Here is a 22982-nt window from a genome sequence, read left to right as displayed (position 1 = left end):
GCTGGGACTGTGTCAAGGAGACAAAGAGAGCCTCATCTGACATGTTTTGGTACAGGTTTAATTAAAATGCCCCGAGTACATAGCTTCTGATTTTCCAGTATTTTTAAACCGCATAACAAGTAATAAATTGCAATAATTTTCCAAGTTCTGCAATGCATCAGTTGTGATATGGAAGCGAGGTACAGTTAACAGTAAAACACAAGGCTATCTATATTTTCCCACCTCAAATAGCTGCACACACTGTTGTTCCAAAGGCTGTTGTAGTTATTCCAATAGACCTCAAACAGCAAGTACAACAAATGCACGTACACCTGTCCAAAACACAAAAAAGGCTGGGGCACTTTCTCAGACATTTGAGCATACCAGTTCATTAGGCTCAGACATATTTAGATCAATACTGTTCTTCGATTTCTTTTTGGTGAGTTTTGACCCAGGTTTCAGGTACTTTTCTTTGCTGTGAATGACCTGGATATATTGGTCATTGCTGCTGTTCTGCGGATCACTGCTGGATTCAATGGAAACTGAATCAGATTCTGTGAGAGATTGATCCAGCTTATGCTTTGACTTAGGTTTCACATGTGGCTCAGGATAGTGCTGGTCAGCTTCAACATTTTTCAGGTGCACTTTCTTGTAAGCATATGGAGGTCTGTCCAGGTCCAGCTCGAAACCATCATCCCAGGATTTGTAATGCACTTTGGCTAGATCCTTGCTCATAAGAACATGGCCATCAGCATGCTCCCCAATGTAAAATCTTGGTGCCGGGCGAAGATCAGACAGTGAACGAGGGCGATGCGATCTGTTCATGTAGTGTCTCCTAATTTCCTCTTCTTCCTCCTCCTCTTCACTGGGATGAGGGGAATACACCCGGTGCGGTGCTCGAACCACATACCTTCTAACGTTGCGTGGATACAACTCAATAACATCTCCTGGTTCTTCCATTCGGAATTGCCTTTGGAGTCGGGAGGTAGAACGGGACGATTTTTTGCGGGACTCATTTTCATTAACAATAATGTATCTGGTAGCATGTGGTCTGCGTCCCACAAAAACAGGAGCCCCCGCCCCAAGAGGATCTGAATTTGCCTGCCGAATGCTTTTTCTAAAGAGAGGCTCAGAATGAACATCTTCTGTATGCTTTTTGAAAGTCACTGGTGTGTAGGGCTTTGTTTTACAGAGCTCACTTGCGCTCCCATGCACAACACTTGGGTACCTTTAGGAAGAAAAAATGAATCAAATGTTGAGAAATATTATGTCTCAATATAATCAAAACACATAAGAAATTAACTGCACAGAAGTCAAACACTGGATTGTAAGGACAGATCTCTGTTGCAGAATTTGTATTGTTCAGAAGTTTTAGGAACAGTTAGAGAAACACACAGAAATTAGGAGATGCATTTGTACTTCCCTAAGAAATTGCAACAGACTGTTGACCTTTCAAAGCATGTTCCAGATCTGTTTTCTTAATATTTTGAGAACTATTTAAAAACACTTTTAATCTCATCACTTGGAAAAAAATAAAACTAAATAAATAAATAAATGCCCCCCCAAAACAACAAAAACACAACACAAAAAAGCCCACACAGGTAGCTTAAAGCATCAGTGTGCTGTCTGAACCAACATGTCCAAAAACAGTCACGCAACAACTAGACTTGTATAGGCATTCTGCACAGGATTACTTCACTGTTACTGTATCTGTCTGGTTCTTTTAAATAGTGTCCCACACCAACTATTTTACTTATATGCCAGACGGAAAGCTTAATATTTACCTCTGCTTGAGGTGTGTGTAAACTCCATCAAAAACATTATTTCAGAAGTTTTATAATCCTGTCTGGCAGGCTGAATTAAGAGAGAATTAAGGAGGTGCTTTTACCAGCAGTCTGAATAGTACCCATGAATGAATCCGCTTTTACAAAATTCCTTAGCTGCTGTACTGCTTCAGACAGTTTGTCTGAATGCACAGCTATTTTGCAAACACACACAGGTGTGTCATGGAGTTGATGGAATAAATGTCATTTCAAAACAAAAAATCTTGCCTGTTAGTGGTATGATTGTTTCTTGATTTCTGTACACTTGATGCTGAGGGAGCTGACGTTAAAGACGTTGAGGTTGTGGGATTTGCATTGACAGGTCTTGCAACATCAGTTGAGGGCACAGTTTGGGGCACAGACTGGGAAATGGTTTGTATTCTGGTGCCTTTGCTCACAGGAGATTCAAAGTTCAGGACACTGCCATTCTTCCGGGGTGTTGAGGACCGAACAGAAGATTCCTGGCTGATAAGATCACTTTCTTGGTCTGGTCTCTTGTCATTCCCACCCAGATGCTGGATTCTGGCTAGAAAACAGAAATTATTACATGATTTCTCCAGGTCTCTACATTTAGAAGCAGTTGTGTAAATGCATTGGCTCAAATTCACCCACCAGTCAGGGGATCGCATGATGACAGAACCCCGCTGTGTTCAGCAAAGAGATACTGGTGCTATACTTGTAGAGAGGGTGGTAGAAAGGGCTGGATAGGCACACTGCAGTACGCAGCAGACATACTATTGCTGAACACAAAAAACACTAGAAATTGCACTGGTGAAATCCAAGTGGGCACAAAGCTACCGTCTCTTTTCAAGAGCCCAGTTTTAATTCATAACGTGTAAGAAGATGGCCAGATTGAGCAAACCGACCCCAGTGACTGTGCTGGTCACAGCCAAAAACTGCATTTGGTTTCTGTAACAACAGAAATCAAACTAGCACACACACCTCAACACACCTCATTGCCCTTTATAGTCACTCCTCATCAGTATATTGCTCTACTGCTCTACATCAGGTTTTTCACCATTTACATCTCCACGGTAGCGATTTAAGTGGTCAGTAACATTAAGATCTAACCATAAGGCTACTGAACCATGGATTGTCTTTTTTTTTTTTTTTTTTTTTCTTTTAATCTTGGCAAATATCTACGTATTCCTTTCACTGGGAGGGATTATTAGAAGGACTGAATCCTTTTTGTGGTTTCTTGTTGCTAAAATCTGAGAGGTGGAAGGTGTAGGCTCCAATTCCCTCAGCCACAGTAGGCAATAAAAACTTAAATCTCTTCATTGCAGATGACATGTTCAACCCAGGGAGGTCAAAGAATAGGGGCCATTCCCTTTTCCCTGTTTTGCCTATTACCCTATGAATTATGAGCAAGGTCTGACATGATTTGAAACAGGGATGCCTACCAGGTTCTGCCCTGTATGTGGCAAAGCAAGAAAATAATCAGCCCAAGTCAAGCTGGGCTCAAAAGCCTTCTAAAAGGATGACTACCAGAAATAGTTTTTTAAACATGGTTGAATGTCTCTCTATATAATGAGAAATCAAAATATATTCGTATCCAAATGCTTTATTAATAGTGGAATTTCTGAAGCTCAACAACTTACCAACTGCCATCTGAACCACCTTTTTCTTATCTTCAGTTCTTTCCTAAAATGCATTCAGGAGAATGAGAAGCAGTGGATTACTATGGACTAGAAACTAAATTCTTTGCTGCATAAGGATAAGAAATACAGGATGTGTTTTACATTGTGAAACACTGAAAGTGACTTTCAAGATGTAATTAGGCTAGCACTTTGCTGAAGACCCATCAAATTGCATATAAAAGTACTTTGAGCTGTACTTACTGTTTGGATCTTCATTCTTAGCTGATTGTTGGTGAATTTCAGTGATCTTGCAATACTTTGTAGGTAATAGATAAGCATGCTAGAAGTGAAAGAGGTGATTATGAATCACATCAAATATTCTTGACAATATTCTCTTTGAAGGTTTACAAGTCATCAAAATGGTGTACAGGGCCAGTTGGTGCTTTCTAGCGTTTTCTTGTGATAATGAATCACAGCCTTTCAAGCAAATACACATGGAAGTATAAGAAATGTGATACTGAAAACAGATTTAACAGCAGTACTAATTGTGCCTTTTATTTTTTTTTTTTTTACAGGTCTTTTCATTTTGAATGTAACCTTGTGTGCATTTCTTTCTCTGCTTCAATTCTGGACACACTCAAAATGAAAATTTTTCTCCTCTTTTTTTTTTTCCTTCAGTTCAAAGTTACTTGGAGAGGAACTACAACTGAGGTGCACGCTCATTGCAATGCCATTTTTTTGGCTGGTTGGAATAATAACACCTTGTTTACACTGGCACAGCTGACATCAGATCTGGCTTGGCAATATATTACACTGGCTTTCAGATGATGTAAAGTCTTATAACTAGACTCGTTAGCACAAACATTTACATATGTGCTTAGCCATCAGCTTAAAACAATCTATAGATCTATTTGATTTTATTTATGAAGCTGTGACCTTAAAGGAAAAAGTTACAAGTAATAAATACTTCTTTATGTCTTTTCAATTTATCTGAAAATCAAGCTGGGGATTTGCTATAAAAACTGTAGCTTGGTACTACAGGGGGACAAACTCTGCACTCATCTGTAGCTTATGGGGGAAAGAAGAATAGAAAGACACAAGCAAAACACATGACACTTCACAGAAACAAAGTGAATTTCAAACAGCTCAAAGCAAATATTAGTTCCCAGCTGTGAACAATTATTTAGAGACTTGAGCAAGAATGAACTTCCAGTGGAAGGTCTACAGGAAGCTGTATTACATTAACACTTGAGAGCAGACCTTCATAATTGATTTATCTTGTCAGGAATCAGCATGACTGGGTAGCTTCTTTCAATGATGGCCTGAACCCTGTTCACAGTCATAAGCTCAACTAATCACCATGAGGAAATGGAAAATTAACTTCTGAGGAGCTCTTGAGAAGGAAGAAAGATCTTAAAACTTCCTAGAACCAACAGCACTGTAAGCCTTGACACAATGGAATGAACTTGCTTTAACACTGTTTCCCTGAACAAGAAATGTCCTTTTGAAAATGTGTTGACAGGCTTTTTAATATCCTCTCATTCCCTTCTGATCTATATACCATATATCCAATAGGAGTTTTTTTTTCCCCTTCAGATATGCTTAATGCTTAACAATAATGCAGTGCTTGTTCCTCAGTATCAACATCTGACTCTCAAGAGATCAAGTTAACAATCAAGTTAACTTTTCTATGTAAAAAATAAATACTTACAATAAAAGTAGGAGTGCAGGGAGGACCACCACAGGGCTGCTGATATAAGTAATCACTGTGTTGAACCACGTGGGAAAATCATTTTGAATTGTTTCAGAAACAATATCATATATTTTTTCTTGTCCGCTACAGGAGGAAGAAAAAAGAAAGTAAAACTAAATTTTAAGAAATGCTTGGTACACCAAATTTTTAAGGAGTGTTTCACTGAAAAAGTAAGAATTTTCATCCAAGACCCCTTTGGAACAGTGTAGTCTAAGGGGAGAAGAAAAAAAATATAAGCTTTTATAAGTAAGTTCATTACTTTTTAAACAAATTTATAGAAGTGCAAAAGCATTGACCAGACTTGAAGGGTGCTTGAACTGAAACACAGGATGGTGATATGTACTAGATGATTTCTTGCTGGCACATTACATCATCTAAACATGAAATACTGAAACTGTGTATATAAGCCATGTATATAAAGCAACTCACTCAGGAGCTTGACATATTCAGCTAATGAATTCTTAAACTGGAAAACATCGATAGCACAAAAGCATTGTTCTTATCCATAAACTTCTATTTGTTGGTAATTTGGGTAAAGTTAAAGCTATTGACAGAGGGTGAAATAAAACATTCTCAATTTTCATTAGTCCATTATAACTTACCTGAAGGGACCACAGTTTAAAGATGGCTTATAACGGGCAATAGCAAAAATTGTTGGTAGCATGCATAAAAACAACATGAACAGTAACATGGCCAAGTAGAAATTATTGGATCTGCAGGAAGACATAACATGTTTCAGATTATATTAATCAGGGAGAAAAACAGAGACAACATGAAAGGTGTAAGTCTGCATCTACCTAACAAGTTCAAGATCTTTGTTTTTGAAACATCAAAATCATTCTGTTCTGATTAAAAAGTCTGAACAGAGCCAGCTTAAACAGACTCTTAATGATCAAAATTCTATTTGCACTGCTTTCCAGATACCACTGCTACAGCCAGAGAACCGTTTATAGCACTCTCCTTTAAAAAACTCTCCTTAATTCCCAGACATGTCATGGGGAGAACACAAAAAAAAGTGGCAGAACTTAAATCATCTTCAAAACACATTAGAAATAATTGACTTTTAAGATTTAAAGATGCCCTAGGTTATTTCCATTTTGAGTAAACAATTCTGATATTCATCCTGACAGAATAAAAATGTGGAATTCTGTTGTGTCACGCAACAGACAAAATCAGATACTTAATAGTTTTCATAAAAAGAAATACCAAGAAATAGGACTTTCAACAATTTACACATGCAGCTTATTGTACTTCATCAGATTTGTACGGAAATAAATTGTGTTAGGCTGCATTTACTGGTATAGGAATATTCCCTGACATATTTTGCAGTTTGATTTCTATTCACCCCCAATCTTTGACAATAAAAACACTTTTGATACTATTGGTTAATTTCCTTAGTTAAACGAGGCAACTCCTGATGAGTCCTTCTGCCCTGGATACTGCTCATCAAAATCCATACCTTGCCTTTTTGCAGGGAACGTCCACCAGAGTTTTCAGTACAATCACAAATCAACCTTGGGCAATTCAATGCCATTTGCTTCTCTTCTGTGTACATCTTTAACTACCCAGCTTTTCAAACTCTCCAGTTTCTCAGTAACTACTTTTCTACTTTTCTACTTTTTTTTTTTTCTTTTCTTCACAGACCTCAGTTGTGTCAATTTTGATTGTCAATTTTCAGAATTAAAAGCTCCTTTCATTTTGTTTCTGTGCACAGAAGGCATTTCCACTGTCTGCATTTCATTTATTCTTTATCTGTCATTCTTATTTTGACTAACCGAGAAGCTCTGAAAACCTGCTGATGTGGAACATTACATGTTAACACAGCCCAGCTCCTCAGGTACATGAGCCCAATCAACTTGAGAACATTGAATGCTGGTAAGCAAGGTGAAAAGAAGGCTCCCATCCTGCAAAAATAACGTAATTTCAGTACTCAGTATTTATGGAATAATTTTAATAGTAAGAAAATGTAAGAAAAAAATAGGTAAGCAATAGGTAACTATCAACAAACAATCTCTTACAATAAAGTATAAAAAAATGCATTACCAATATCCTACTTAAATAGGTTTCATTGGGAATTATCAGACTTAGTAATCAACCCACCGACCAAGGACAATAAAAATGACTTATGGATTACATACCATATCATTCCTTGATTGTAGACCAAATGCAGTACATTCTCTGCAATTTTGAATTCTCCATATTCTGGCTACAATAAACACAGTGTAGGATGAATACCTTATTTTTTTTTTTATTTTATTTTTATTTTTTTTTTTTATCCCCCAGATAATTTATTTGCATTTGACTGATTCAGTTCAGACAGCACATAGCCTGAAACGTCCAGATCAAATACCCACTTTTGACAGGTAGTGAGAACACAGAAAAACCTACTCTGCAGCAGGGGATTAAACTAATTCCTCTCTAATTTACTTCACTTCTTTATTTAAGGACAAAGAGCAGACTTCACCCTTTCATTACAAGAGCTGCTTGCTAACCACATACTACTTAGCTTAATTTTCTTAATCGGGCTATATGCTTTTGGTTCTTGCTTCTTGGACCACTATCTCCATTATGGATTGTGTGACAGCTACAGAAAAGAGGATATGGGAAACAACCTATGCCCTTTGTTTTCAAAAGGCCAAATTACTCGTGATGCTTTCTGGGACTGTTACATCATCTCATTTTGGGAAAAACAAAGTTTTTGCACCACAACAATGGGAGTAGGCTTGAGAAAAATACCCGATCTTAGCATTAATCCCGTGTCCTCCAAACAGAAACTCAGTGTGAGCTATGCCTTTATAGACGTGTGCTACCAAGAAATTATTTATCTATTGAAAGGCTTTAAAAACATCCAGTACTAAGGGAAGGATCCAACCTATCTTTAGCATCTTAGTTTCATAAAATAAAAACCTGTACTTACAAACTTGCTTTCTAGATCCCAGCACCAACAATCGCTTAAATATCGGACACACAGTCCACGGAAAAAATCAATTAGCAGGATGCTTGCAACTGTGAAAATCATGTCGATGATTGACAGCTTTAGCATCTCCTGAAATACATATTGTTCCAACACAGAGTCATTCTGAAAAAAAATGCCTCGCATATGGCTCTTTTGCATTTATTCTATTTCATATTTTGGCTCCAGATTAGTAACCTGATGAAATACAATTTGAATATATAACTTGTTGCCTTTTAAGCTTTTCCTGTTTGACTTTTCCCTTATTTGCCTTTGTTCTGGCAAAGAAAACAAATATAATCAAAATTCCAGAGTGCCTTCTACTGCTTGCAGCAATATAACTGGTCATAGTGGCTTCAACCTTTCTTTCTAATGATTGTTCTGAAAATTTTACTCTGTTGAACTCAATCCTTCGTTATCCTTGCTGTTGTAACACACAGTGGGTAAGTTCATCACAATGAGAAATGCTGATTCTTCATACAAAAACACAACCCAGTGACAGTAAGATCACCAAGTCATAACAGAAATCTGTTTAGCGCTTACAAAGGAATAGTTATTCCTTATTTGAACCTTAAAAACAAAATTACATTTAAAAAGATTGTTTCCAAGAATCTCTAGCCCATTCTGAAAAAAAAAGAAAAAGAAAAAGAAAAAGAAAAAACACCAATTAGAAAAAATACCCGATGCCTGTGTAATAGGGAGAGTGGCTATACAGGAATAGCAGTCACCCTAATAAACCTGGGAGGAAATTTTTGCTCCTGATGATCCAGCAAGACCTTTAATACTGCTCACTCTTGAACAAGGAGCTAAGCAAATCAGATGCACACTAGCATCAGTCTTACTTTAGTGGCCTGGACACGAGATGTGTAGCACTGACAGAGACCAAAGTGCATCAGGATCAAATGACAACTTTTGTCTTATGCATCCTGTTAAAATACAGTCTGTGTCGGTATCATGCAACTGTAGAGATCTGCCTGTGCAGAGCTGAAGACAGAGACTGAAGCCCAGCAAAAAGACATTCATACAACACTAAACACTTTGTAGATACTGAACAAAAAACAAAGCTTGGATCCCTGGCCATATCACTTTGCATAGTCTTCACTCTTTCTACACAACCCTTAGCTAAAATTCCAGAATTTGCACAAAGAAAACCTTTAAAATTGAATACAGCCCAACATGATACTAACTTTTTGGTCAAATATGGGATAGGAACAAATTGTTTAAATAATATAACAATTACATACTTGGCCAACATAGGTCTCCCAGCACTGGTCCTGTGAATTCTGTGTATTATAGGAAACTGTTTTGTTAACCTGTGAGTCAGGGACTGTCAAGCTTTGAGTGTGAGACTCTTCCGATGTGACAATGTTGCTTCTCATAATTTGTACATAAGGAATAGTTGTAGATAAATTGTCTTCTTTAGAAAGAGTTTTGGTTGCTAGGAAGGCAGTAGAATTACTTGCATTATTGTTGACTTTGGAGCCCTGAAAAAATAAAAATCCTGAGAAGCTGCATTTTCACATGCTGTTATTACTTGCAATACAGACAAAAGCCCCATGCCTTCAACAAGGCATACATACACATAAAGACATTTTGGCATGCATTTTGAAGCAGCAATGAGGTGACTTTCAACTAGCTGCCAAAGTCCAGATGCAGATGCAATTTCAGGACAGCACTAAATGCTGAGTGGAGGTCAAATATTTCCAACTACTTAAAGTGCTGACTAATCTGAGTAGTCAAACAATGCACATAAATCTATTTTCTTACTATACATCAGCGATCAAAAGGATCCGATTAACCTAAAAGATTACAGGTATTCGTAAATGAACATTACGAAATAAACTTTACAATCCTATCAAGCTGTAGTGTTTTTAATACTTTGATTTCAAACTAATTTTCACCTGATTTGATATATATATATTACAATAGAAGGAATTCCATCTATAAACCAACTAGTTTTAAATACAAGCAAATCTTGTTAAACTTACAGTGTCACTCATGATGTTCACTTTATCCAGGAGAGCAATGATTAAACTGTAGAGATTTCCCAGATACAGAACAAGAACTCTGAAAACAACAACAAAGAGATAAAGGTTATTGACATTGATACTCCGTGGAATTCTCTTGTACCCTCTGGTTTGTCTGAAATAAAATTTGTGACCAGAGTGCATCTTTCCTCTTCCTCCCTTGCTCTTCACGTTCTTTCTACGCTGCAGAATGCCCATACCTGGCAAGCTGAAAGCGAAGGGTGGTTCTTGGATGATACATCTCTAGAGCTGCCACAAGTTCAAAAGCAGAGGGTGCAATCATGGTAATCAGCGACACAACTACGCTTACCTACAAAACAGAAAGACGCAGCATTTCGTAGCTTTGCTTGTTGATCTCCTGTAGTGCCTTGACTACTGATTGACATACTACTGCATGTTTTGGTGACTGATTTTCTTGAAGAACAGTTATGTTAAACAGTTATTATTGACATCAGTAATAACAGCAGCTGGGATCCAAAATTATAGATCTGGAATCTGCTACTCAGGAATCTTTACTCTAGATATATTCTAGCTTTCAAGTTATTACTTTATTAAAATTATATTTGTTGAAAATATAAGGACAGCATCTTCCTCTGAAACTGGTAAGTATGTTCTCCATACTAATTCACTTCTTATTCTCAGCAACCACTTGTTCCTCTGAACTGAAATATTCACAGAACGTTCAGTATCCTTCAGCTGAAATCAATAGCCATTGTCAAAGCTGATTCCTTTCTAACAGTTCTTTCTAGTCCCTTGGGCCAGTGTTCACTCAGCTCAATCACAGCCACAAAAGTAGATTTGTAAGTGACAAAGGAGAGTTTATGCTTTGTCCTCATGAAATAAGGGGCAGCTAGAAGCGCAGTCTCTGTGAAATGAGGACCTGCAGCACCTCCCTGCCCATGTCAGCCCACAGCCAACATGCAAAGAGACCCAGGTAACCACAGCTCTGCCCTCTCTCTCCTCACTTCTCCTGGCTCATCTGTCATTAGCACACTATCAGTTCAGAGAGCCTCGAGACAATAATCCTGCTTTTAACACAGTGGTGATAAATGCCACATACCTCATTTTTTTCCCAAAGAGTCAATTCCTTTTTGGCATGCTCTAACCTTTGGGATCGATCCACGACAAAATAAATGATGTAAATACTTCCAGCAAGTGAGAGAAGCACAAGGATGTTTGCAATAATCCTTAAGCTTATAGTCACTGCCCTGAAAAACAAAAAACCACACAGCCAATACAGTAGGCTGTCTTATGACACCAGGGATCTTTTCTGACATGTTTTTTTACAAGTATGAAATGAGTACATTAGCCCTGCTATCTGCATTGAAGCAGTGCTTTGGAAAGTATCCCCAGTCTTATATACATACAGGTTTTTGGTTTTCTTCTTCTCCTGCTCTTCCAGTATAGCTTCCTTGAAAGAAACACAACATTATCATTTTAGTAGCATTCAGCAAACATAACACGTGTCTTTCACAGAAGGTATTAAGTATATTAATAAAAAACTTCACATCCCAGAAATGCAAGTAAACACCTCTCTGTTCTGCATAATATTTTGGAAGTGCTAAGGGAGCTTAGGAATTGAAGGAGATTTCTGAGAAGTAAACTCTCAAGTAATAAAATATTCGTGCACTTTCAGTCACTTTTGTCTCTTACTGTGCTGGACAGGTCCTGCTAACATGCTGTCACAGTGGTTTCATGGTCTACTAGTAGAGGTTTACAGTACTGGATCTTTTGTGCAGGATGTGCCTATAAACTCTGAGTCAGTAATATAATACACAACTGTCAAAAGCTATCCTCAGTCACTGAAGTAACTAAATCTCATTATTAATTTGTCTTCAACGCAGTTTGAAGTAATTTGTTTTAATGATTTATAAGAATAGACTAAATTTATGAAGTAAATTGCTTTTGAGGGAAACCATACCTGTTTTTTAAATTCTAAATGCGAAATATCTGTATTTAATTCACCTTTTTAATATTGATAGAGTTGTAAGGTGTCTCTGGACCACTTGTTACAGAGAGATGAAATAAATCAGTGTTTTTACATTGTTAATGTAACTTTGATTCTACTGTTCAATGAAATTGCATCACAAGCAAATTTGTTGCAAATTTTCTAGCTTCCAGTCACACATATGGTAGCATTAAATAAAGCATTTCCTGAGAGGAACACAGTGGTCATGTAGGGACATGACAGACAGTATGAAAAGGAGCAACAGCATCAGCAAGTATGATATGACTGCATCCCCACACAGAGGTGTGATACCAGCCCTCCTCTAGGCAAAGACATCCATCAACGAACACCAAGGAACAATAGAGTGCAAGGAAATTAGAGGAAAAGCATATTTAATTTCCAACTTAAACAAATCAGTTCTAAAAAAAATGTGGGGTGCATGCTCACCCGAATGCTGTTAACTATGGCAGCAGCTTTGCTCTCTGCAGCCTCGGGATTTCCTATTAAATAGTCCCAGGCACAGAACAGTCTCCAACAGAAAGTGTAATTTTCATCAGAGGCACTTGCTAAACTCATTCTTGAGTTCTTCGCCATTCTGGACCAAAAATAAATAAATAAAATAAAATGTTGATGTGTGAAGACGAGTATCAAGTCAGTGCTTTGATTCATAGTTTTCAGTTGTCTTCATTTCAGAACCATGAAAATTTTGTGGCAATCGGTGTCATTGCTGGCAGTTTTCTGAACAAAATAAAATGGGGTGAGGTTACAAGAACAAACTTCACTTTTGTTCTAGTGCGCAAGTGTCTCAGTGTGGAAGGGCAGTTTGATATTTGCATTCTTTATAGCTAATAAAAAAAAAAAAAAAAGATTTCACTAGAGCTGTGAGCTAAAAGGGCTTTAAGATCTCCAGGTAAGATCCAGCTAGAAAATGCTATAACATGTCACTATTAATGTGATTATGAGCCAATCTGGCAAAACTTATGATCATGCAGAAGATCTGCTTGTGTGTGTGTGTGTTTTTTATTTTTTACTTTTATTTTCATCCTCAAAATATATGTTATTGTCAAATAGAAGCCCAGTGCTCTTTTATAGACTTTGGGGAAAAAGAAAAAAAACACAACACCTACTTGTCACAGTCAAGAATGCAGAGTATTACAAACTCTAAGAAATGAAATTAAGATTAATAGCTTGTGAAAGAAAGGGCATCTAAAAGGACAGTGTTAAAATGATTACAATGATCACACAAGCAAGAAGTCAGTGGGCTAAATCAGAAAGAGAAAAGCTAATCACATCCAGAAACTGCAGATGTGTAAATCAGTGTCAAGCATATCAGTGACCCCGGCACAAACCAGCAGCTAGAATAAAAATAAATGAAAAGGGAAGGATCCGTTTTGAAACAGAGAGTTATTATAGGCGACACTAAAAATCACCCTGGACCGCACTGTGCCAGATAAATAGGTATCCAGAAGGGAGGAGAAAGTGAATCGAGAGGATAGAGTGACCTTGCCCTTCTGTAGGCACTGCACCTTCCTGGATTTATGGCCATCACTTAGTCTTGCTCTCTTCTAACTCCTGGCCCTTAAACAGCAAAGGAATTAAGCTCACATTTGAATGGGATACCACATACCATCTGAAATGATGCAAAGGATATTGCATCTATGACAGCATTTTTATATTTGTGTTTCAGTAGATGGGAATAATAATGCTTGAAAGCATTACACATAAAATCTAAATTTCTGTCATAATAATATTTAAACCAGTAAAGAGGAAAAGAGAAAAACTTCCAGGAGAGTCAGACCTCACTCTATACAAACATAAACCACACGGATCTTCTGTGCTGCCCTCCTTTTATAGACTGGGAAACCAAAGAGGGAGAAGAGATCAACAGCAAGATAAAGAGCATGCTATAATTAAAACCAGTCTGCCACCCTGCTATTAGCAGGTTAACAGAGCCATGCAGGATAAAGGCAGAGGAAATGGGATAAATACACCATTAACTGCCAGAACATGTAAGCTTATGAACAGCAACAAACAGGAAATCTTACTTCTTTAGGAGAATGATGAAGCTGTAAGCAAACACTGCCATTCCCACGAGGAAGTAAGCGAGGGGCAGCCGGTATCCCGCTTTCCCAATCTTCCTGTCCCGACCATAGTAACCGTAAAACAGAACGGAGTACTGGAGGTAGCCCTGCAGAGAGCAGAGTTGGTAAGTAAGGGCAGTAAATAACAGCTACAGCCAAACAGAGAGGGGTTTAAAATAAAGTGGATTTAGCCTTGCCCCCAGTGACCAGATGGTGTCCAGGTCTTGAGCAGAGGCGATGCGCTCCTTGGGAATGGTCTTGCTGACTGTGCTGCCGAACGGTGCTCCGGCCAGCAGCTGGGAAAAGAGAGAAGGTCTCAAAAAACTGCGTGAGCCCCTCCGACCCACAAAGACCTGCCCCCCATATGGTATATCAGATAGCGAGGGCTTTGGTCATCCTGCCCCAACAAGCAATTCCGTGAGAAATACTGCATTGGTTTTCCGCTAGACCAGATATTTTTGGCCATCTGTGGTGTACCTATGAGGTAATTTAGTGCTCTGTAGACATCTTCTAAATGGCTGCAAAATTAAAAGAGAGGTCAAGTGAAAGCATTAACAATACATATTTTATATGGACAAATATTGTCCATTTCAATTTAAGCATTTTAAAATTAAATATAACAGTATTTGATCTCAAAATACTATTTTAAAATTAAATCCACTTTTACTTACAAAATCAAAAAAAGAAAGTGAGAAAGTGAATCTTTTCCATTTCAATTTACTTTTTTTTTTTTATGTGCGCTTTGTTTTTTTTTTTTTTTTTTTTTTATAATTTTCACCAATGTCAACAATAATGAGACATTGACATTTTTCTGATGCCATTATTGAAGCAAAGGTTAGGCGAGGCAAGATAACATTTATTAATTATTTTAAAAAGTTAATAAATAGCCTTATTTGCATGCAAGACCTAAACAAAGTTATGGCTGTTCGGACTTCTAGAAAATGCCTTCTAATGGACAATAAAATGGAGCCTGGAGGGAAACGTTATGTTTTTCTGCCTGTAAATGACATTAGCAGGACCTGAGTGTACTCAACACCAACTGCAGCTTTTAGGATTTGATTCTCATTTTAGTAATCGGATACAAACATATTCTATAAAAGCATTAGTACCATGTTGACAAAATATAATCTCTAACACTAATAGCAAAATTCTCTTACCCTTTGCCAGAAAAAAAACCCTCTTAACAGTGGAATTTATTTTAAATAATTTATTTTAAATTGATGCATGCCTTTAAGTGTGGCATTTGTTTAATTCAGAAAGGAAAGTGCAACAAGTAAGCATTTTTTCTGCAAATATTAACCATACGTTCTTACCTCTGGTAAGACTACAAATGCTCCTGTCATTATGGTAAGTACAATATTGATTCCAAATAGCCATCTCAAGAAGATGAAATAAGAGGCAACTCCAGACCCAAAATGACCTTAAACCACAGAAAATAGTTATCTGAGCTACACAGTATATAAAAGCTCACATCATTTATTCATAAAGTATTACTTGAAGACTAAAGCAAAAGAAAACTGTGCCTCATTCATGCAGTACAAACAGCAAGGTCATGAACATGTTAGCATGTCAATGTGGAGAACGCAATTCCGACACAAACTCTGTTGGGGAAGTCTGATAATTACCAGCAGTATTTACACAAGAAGCTGCCAGCGTGGGTGACATCATGCAGCCATTTCCTTTGCTGGGGAAGCACAGAGGTATGTCCCAGCCACTGGGATGATAAGCTCGGCCCTAGTTTATGTCAATGACACCAATCCTGGGGCTGGCGAGGCACGTTGTACGCCGCACGTGGTCCTGGGCACATGTGGGCTTGGCCTGAAGATGCTGCCCCATGGACTGCAATAAGCCATGCCCAAAGCTTGCTGCTCTTTAACAACCACAATGGGCAATGGGACAAAGTTGATTTTATTTTTTAAAGCCACCCAACACTAAGATCATAAATGAGAACTGTGCAGTGTCTGAGGCATCAGGAAAAATAGAAAAAGCAAAGTTCTATATGAAAATCATGTTGCTGCTCAAAGCTTGTGTTTAACACTTCCTCCCAAGTACTATTTAATTCATTAAATCCAAAAATAAATCACTTCGGCAAGTGCTCTACTGTTCAGTCCCATTCAATCTTTATACTTACTCTCAATTTTTTTAATTCTCATTTCCCAAGGAATAAAGATGACCACAAAATTATATGCAAGTCGAAGAAACTTCCTCCAAAGCTGAGGAAAAAAAAAAAAAAAAACAAAACACAAAAAACTGTGACAATTCTGCATGGCAAAGGAAAAAAAAATCCATCAAAGCACTTTGCTCACCTCTTTTTCATCTGGTACTACAAGAAATACTACAAACATTAATTGCTGAGGTCTCAGAGCATGTCTGTGGCTTGAGATGGGCAAAGTAAACCACGGTGAGTTTTAAAAACACGTAAAATGTGAGAGGGTGCAGGAGCCCTTGACCTTGCTTACTAGCAAATCCCAACAAATATGAGGAATTTATACACCTATGTGGGTACATTCAGGAGCCATCAACCTGCACCTTTGATGCACAAGGACCAGAGGCACAGAAGCTGATGGTTGCTTCTCCCTGTCGCAGCCCCTTTGGGCAGGGACTGCGGAGGGAGATGCTGGGGGAGGCAGCTCTCACTCCACCTGTGCACATCACCCTCTTCCCCAGCCTGCCAGATGGGGTCTGGTTGCAAGATACCTGGAACAGCATCACAAAATGACCCTGCAGCATAGGCCTTTTGGATAAGAAGTTGCAAAGATGCATAACTAGACCTGAGAGTCAAAAACAAAACAAAACAAAACACAACCAAGCTCCTTAAGAGGAATTCTACAGGTTCTCTAGATCAACCAAGCCAATACAAATCAGTCACCATATACTTTATGAGGGTATCCCACTGCACTAAACATAATAAATTGAATTTCTAGGGCAAACAAATGAACGTACAACAAATTTCAAATTTGAAGAGAAGCAGGATACCAATTTTTCTTAGAGGACAAATAAGCTTTTCATAATTCAACAGCAGTGAATTCAACAACTATATTCTCATCTCTGCACACTGCAAACAGAAAAACTGTGCTTATGCTTTCTAGAATCCTTATTCAGTCTCCATATTTTGGCATGTTCAAAGCAAAACATCTTCCTGCACACAGTGGGATAAGAAAAGATCTGCATGAGCAAAACTGAGTGTAGATTTTGATTTGTTGAATTAGAGCTGTAACATGACAGTATCAAGAGAAAAATAACATTTGTATCTTATTCATTATAAAGTACATTTCATAGTACAGCTAAATATTTAAAAAACTCTATTTTAGCCAGCAGCAGTGTCAATATTGTATCATGAAATCTAATCTCCAGAAACCAAAGAGAAGTAAATCACATTTTAATTACTGAATGTATCATTAATCTGTTTGGCCAAAGTTAATTAATTTTTATGGTGATGCGAGTAGTTTTATTGCATGAACTGGAACTATTTTAATTAAAGAAATTGTAGATGTGAGTTGCATGGGAATTGCTAGGGTTGCTACTTTCATTTGAAAACAGAATTCACAAAGCTGAGACTGGAATCAAGCAGCTCGTACCAGTTGTGCTGCAGTTTCATAAAGTATACAAAGATGTCCATGTCAGAGTAGTATAGTTAAAATTATAATTAGATAACTATATCTTTTTCTGCCTACTGCATACCTAAAGAAAAAAGGAAGGATAATTATACCCTTATAATCCAGAGTATGGATATCTGCATTAAATGGAAATGTAAATAAAAAAATAAACTTGAAAACAATTGAACTGAAAAGCAAAATGCCTTCAGTGCCAATGTCAAAACAGTAATAAGTACTTCAGCTTCAATTTTTATAATTCTCATCAGGAATGGCTTGTCCAGTTATGAACAGTGTGTATTTTGCCAATTTTACAAGCTAATTTAAAAATGGGTACACTTAACAGCTTCAGTTACCTTAAGACGGTTGCTGACATCTTACAGGTTGAGGCAAGTGTTTTGTTCTTAGCACACGCTCAAACATTACATTCTTATTCTGACAACCTAGTGCTTGTTTTTACTGTGGTGCATTTTTGGTCACCACATTATTTTCTAAGAAAACACCTCCAGTTTAATAAACAATCCAACTCATTCTGTTATACTTATTATTAAGTCCTGAAATAAAGGCTATAGTCCCTAATTTGTGCTGGAAAAAAGAATGTCGTACACATAATAAGCAGTGCCAATTAACTTCTGAATTATATCTCTGTGCAGAATATCTTCAAGCAAAAGCATGCAGTAGAGGCAATTAGATTAGATACAGGATAGAATCATTGTGAACTCTAAGATGCAAGTCTTGATTTTGTATAGAAATGGGAATAAGAACAAGAGGGAACCCAGTATCTGATTTACCAACACATATTGCAGACGCCTGGCATCTCTCTTGCTAGTTAACATCCTAGTTCCACTGAAGTCCAAGGCATAAAACAGTATTTAACAGCATCCTACTTCCATTGCACTTGCCATACACAAAAAGGCAGAACAAGAAAATATGAGACTTTCCTACCTCAAAAAGTAGTACTTTTAACTTTTGCTGTGTGCCACCATAACAGAAAGCCAACTATGCATGCAGCTTCCACTTGTTAACACAAATAATATACGTGGTGTTTTATTTTACTGTTACAACCCTGACTTTTAGAATTAAGATGAATTACATCATTAAAAGTCTACTCATTATGATGACACAAATATTCTTGACTGCTTAGATGATTAAAGACCTCTTCTTTGTTGGTTGCATATTAGGGACAAATTCCTACGTGTTATTAATTTTCAGCAATTAGGGCCAGGGTCTATTTTTAGTGTTATAAATAGATTTGCTAAGATTAGATTCAAATTATTTGAGTATTATGCAAGCAAAAGCCTTCTTTGACAATGTATTTACAATAAGCTACTGTCGGATTGTCTTCCAAAATAAAAGCTAGACACATTTTTCATACTAAACTATTGAACTGTGGCCCCACAGTCTGCTGAAATTGCTCTTCAGAGAATACTGACATTGTATTGTTGGTATCCCATTCCCATCACCCCCTCTGGCAGACATCAATATTCATATATTATTTGAGAAGAAAGCTTATCCTGTGTTAACAGGAGATCCATCCCTCACACATTAAATTAGCCTGCAAAAATGTAATTACTAAATTCACAATTGGAAAAAAAAAAAAAAAAAGGAGAAAAGAAAAAAAAGAAGCTTTTAACTCATTTTTCCTCCCTCTACAGAGTTCTTGAGATGGAGCTCAGGACAGCACAGAAAACATACACTCCTATGAATAAAAACTGCAGATGACTATTGGTATAGAGAGGAGCTGTAATTTAAGAAGCAGCAGACATACCTCTGCACCAGCAGCTTGGTAGCCTCTTGTCCTAGTGAGCCTCCCTTCGTACTTCAGCACGATCTCCTTTGCCTGCCTGCACAAGAAGGTGGAATCTTGTTTTACATCGATGCTGTTGCTCTGAACCCCTGGCTCTGCAAAGGCAGCAACTAGCAAAGTGCTCTGAAACACTGTCATGGACTATGTCACACCGTAAAATCCTTAACCAGGCACAGCTTTTTTTCTTTTCCTACTGAAGTTTTTACTACCACTTTAAAACTACTGAGAGCTTTGTCTGAGAAAACTTGACATTAAGAACTTTTACTGCAGAGAGACGTGTGTGTGTGTGTGTGTCTGCGTGTGTGTTTTCCCCCATGTCCTTTTAATTCAAATCTTTCTTAAAACAGCACAACCAAAATGACTAAAATAAGATGACTGTCATGACAGCATGTTTAATCTTATATGGCTACATAAGAATATGGAATAGAGCTCTTTCAAGATGCAGAGATTCATATTCATCCGATCCTAATGCTGCTCATCCACAATCTTTAACTTCAGGAGAAGGTGGATGAAGACCACAGGAAACTCGTCAATACAGAAGTCATGTAGGAGCAGGGAGACATCAAGTCATTATTCTGTGTAACAGAGAAAAATCACTTTGTTTCCAAAATTAAGCAAGGATCCTATTGCTGCTGGGACTTCCTCAGGACTACAATGCCATCCTCGCATCAGATAGCGTTTTAAGAGAAAGAGGCTTGATGAAGAAGAAAAAAAAACAAGTCCCAAACAGACCATACTGTGAAAGACCTGACACAGTTTAGCTGAAAGAGTTGGACACCCACCCTTTGCATTGCAAATATGGCAGTGTTAATGTAACTATTGAGATCTTAAGCTGTGAAACATCAGGACTACACCAAACGTGCCGTCCAGTATGCCATTTACAATATATTACCTGAAGATTACAACCAGCTCTCAGGTCTTATCAGAGTGTACTCACACTGTGCTTTCCTAGCTGCTCTTAATCATTTCAGGGCTCATTCCCTTTCAGCTTACACTGGAAAACTGCAGCTGGAAACACGGTCACAGTCAGTAAGCCTGAGAGCTTCTGTGCAAATACCGTTACCTGAGTGCCCGCAGCTTCTGCCTCATCGGCCACGGCCTGCAGCGGATGTTGGACATGATCTCCTTCTGGTACTGGATGTTCTGAAAGATCTGCTCGGGGTCATGGTTGTCAGCCTTATCTTCGCTGATATCCTCATCTGAGTTGCTGACGGTCCAGCACACACCCCATGAGAGAAAAAACAAGACAAACTATTACCCCCCAGATCCCCAGACTGTTGATTTGTACAGTACCCAATCTATGACAGCAATACGACAGCAATAAGCTAGGGAACTTGCATGACCTTCTTGTTTTTAGAGCTGATGAATAATTCGGATGATTTCCCCATCTCCAGGACATGCCTTTTCCTCCCCACCACCTGCTACTCAGCCATAACTCATCTGTGCTCCCCAGCAGGAATTCCAGTCTTTGCTCTCCCAGCCTTTCCAGCCATACACCTTTTACATCAGGCTAGGAAGACATTCTGTATATTTTTCTGGAACAAAGTGCTGTCTAAACATTTCCAGCAAGAGCACTTAACATTCATTTGCTTGCCGTGCAGTGTTGCCCTTTTACTTTGATGGTAATAATGAAGAAGTTTTTCTTTGTTAAAATGAGGGGAAGAAATGCTAAGAAATTCTTGTCCTTTGCTTCTGTTCCCTGCTGGGAGGACAGGAGCATAAGACCCCAGCACACCAAGAATTACATATTCCTGTAAAAAAAATTGTGTGTGCCAATGCAGATTTCTGTAAATGATTATTAAATCATCTTTTCTGATGCTGTCACATTTGCTAAGCTACAGCTCTCTCATCCCATTTTATACAGGCTATTGCATGTGACAGCAGCAATATTCACTCTTCCAGGGACTCATGGCTAAAAACCTGTTGCTACTATTTCCCGTTGCATGATATGAACAGAACTGAACACTTTTGAATCACTTTGAAATACATCAACCTAAACCATTTCTTGTAACAGCATTCAAAGGACATAGTCAGTCAGATTGCTGGTCCATTGATCCACAGTCCTCACTCTGACCTTTGGTCACAGCGGATATTCAAGTGAAATTATAATACACAGGAAAAGTATAGAGGGATTTATTACCCTGCTATACCCTGAACTCGCTGGAGTTATGCTGAAGATGTTTATGATGCAGTATGAAACATTACTTTTATGAGAAGAAAAAGAGAAGAAAAGAGGTTTAAAGTACATCTAAAAATAGAGGTGTGATTTTTCTCATGCTCCTTTTCATGTTACTACACTGCCTAAATGAAAGGCAAAAGACAAGACCCCATGTTTCTGCTCTAAGGAATATTTCCAGTTCAGGAGAGAGCAGGATGCCTTACCTGTGGGGTGGCTCCTGGTAGGTGTAGATGCTGGCGTGCCGCTTCACTGTCTGGTACTTTTTGCAGGACTTTGCAGTTTTTACTGCAGCAGCACCTGGAGCTGCTGCCATGGTGGGAGCTGCCGCCAGCACCAGGTGAAACTCTGCCACGCTAGAAGAAAGCCTTCAGCTCACCGGTCAGCTGTCTCCTAAGCAGGCAAATGTTATTAAGCAGAGAGCAGCGAGGGAGTGCCGAGCCCTGATCAGAGGATTGCTGCCTGCGCCTGGTGCTCCTGCAGTGGCAGGACCTGAAGCCTGGCAGTGCGTGCATGCCTTAAAGCGGCAGCACACAGCAGCCAGGGTGCTGTTAAGTCAACTTCCTAGAAGTGAGGTAGGGAACAGGATCCAAGGGTGGGCCAGCTGCGGTCCTTAAAGCAGAGCCAAGTTTCCCTTGTCATGGATGAGGTGATCTCTCAAAGTGCCACCCCAGCAAGCCAGGCTGTATCACACTGGGTAATGCTTGCAGTGACCGCACTGGTGAGACCGTCATCATTGCTTCATGTGCCTGAGAGAAAGTTCGTGCTCATGTAAAGCAGGAATTGTTTGCATTTTAGTCTTTGTTAACAGACAAAAATGTGATGGCATTTTCCCACAGGACTTCCAGGCCTTTTCTCAGGGGACAACCCTGGCACAACATGAGAGCGGCTGCTCTCCTGGGCCCTGGTCCCACCTCACAGTGTGACCTTCACTTACTGGCCCTGGATTTATGACTTCTTTTGGAGGCATTAAAATACCTGCCATTCAGAGAAGTACACATTACCAAGCAATTCACTCTTTCTCAAAAATGGTAGTATCTTAGTTATTTTCAGTTCCATTAAGTACTGTAACTTTTTCACCGTTTACTTCAAGCGTCTTCTCAGATTATCAATATTAATAATTATTCCTAGAGCTTAAACACAGGAAAATATTGCCATCTGATGTTCATTTCCCATTTCTTCAGCTCTACTACTTAACTAATTTTATTACAAAAATAATTTCTTAGATACTAAATGCATACCTAACAAAAGTCAACAAATGG

The 22982-nt window shown here is 38.4% G+C and overlaps 1 protein-coding gene across 2 annotated transcripts; it reads right to left on the bottom strand.

Annotated features, from left to right (window-relative positions):
* Positions 1–37: 37 nt before the first annotated feature.
* On the bottom strand, positions 38–22370 carry TMC3 (transmembrane channel like 3). 2 transcript variants are annotated; one of them, XM_035335338.1, is made up of 22 exons: positions 21927–22370; positions 20608–20751; positions 19506–19581; positions 16276–16357; positions 15458–15564; positions 14342–14440; positions 14109–14251; positions 12511–12658; positions 11483–11526; positions 11176–11323; positions 10316–10425; positions 10077–10155; positions 9333–9572; positions 8053–8181; positions 7274–7341; positions 6911–7039; positions 5738–5848; positions 5094–5219; positions 3644–3722; positions 3404–3446; positions 2031–2328; positions 38–1207 (listed from the first exon to the last, which is right to left on the bottom strand). In XM_035335338.1, the coding sequence occupies exons 1-22, from the start codon at positions 22034–22036 to the stop codon at positions 346–348; spliced, it is 3375 nt and encodes a 1124-aa protein (XP_035191229.1). In that variant the 5' UTR covers positions 22037–22370; the 3' UTR covers positions 38–345. The 2 variants fall into 2 exon arrangements, with proteins under 2 accessions (XP_035191229.1, XP_035191230.1); XM_035335339.1 differs by lacking the exons at positions 12511–12658; positions 19506–19581; positions 20608–20751; positions 21927–22370 and having other exon boundaries at positions 16276–16359.
* Positions 22371–22982: the final 612 nt, after the last annotated feature.

Source organism: Oxyura jamaicensis, chromosome 10, assembly GCF_011077185.1.
Source record: "Oxyura jamaicensis isolate SHBP4307 breed ruddy duck chromosome 10, BPBGC_Ojam_1.0, whole genome shotgun sequence".
Classification (NCBI taxonomy): domain Eukaryota; kingdom Metazoa; phylum Chordata; class Aves; order Anseriformes; family Anatidae; genus Oxyura; species Oxyura jamaicensis.
This window is presented reverse-complemented; position numbering and strand designations above follow the sequence as displayed.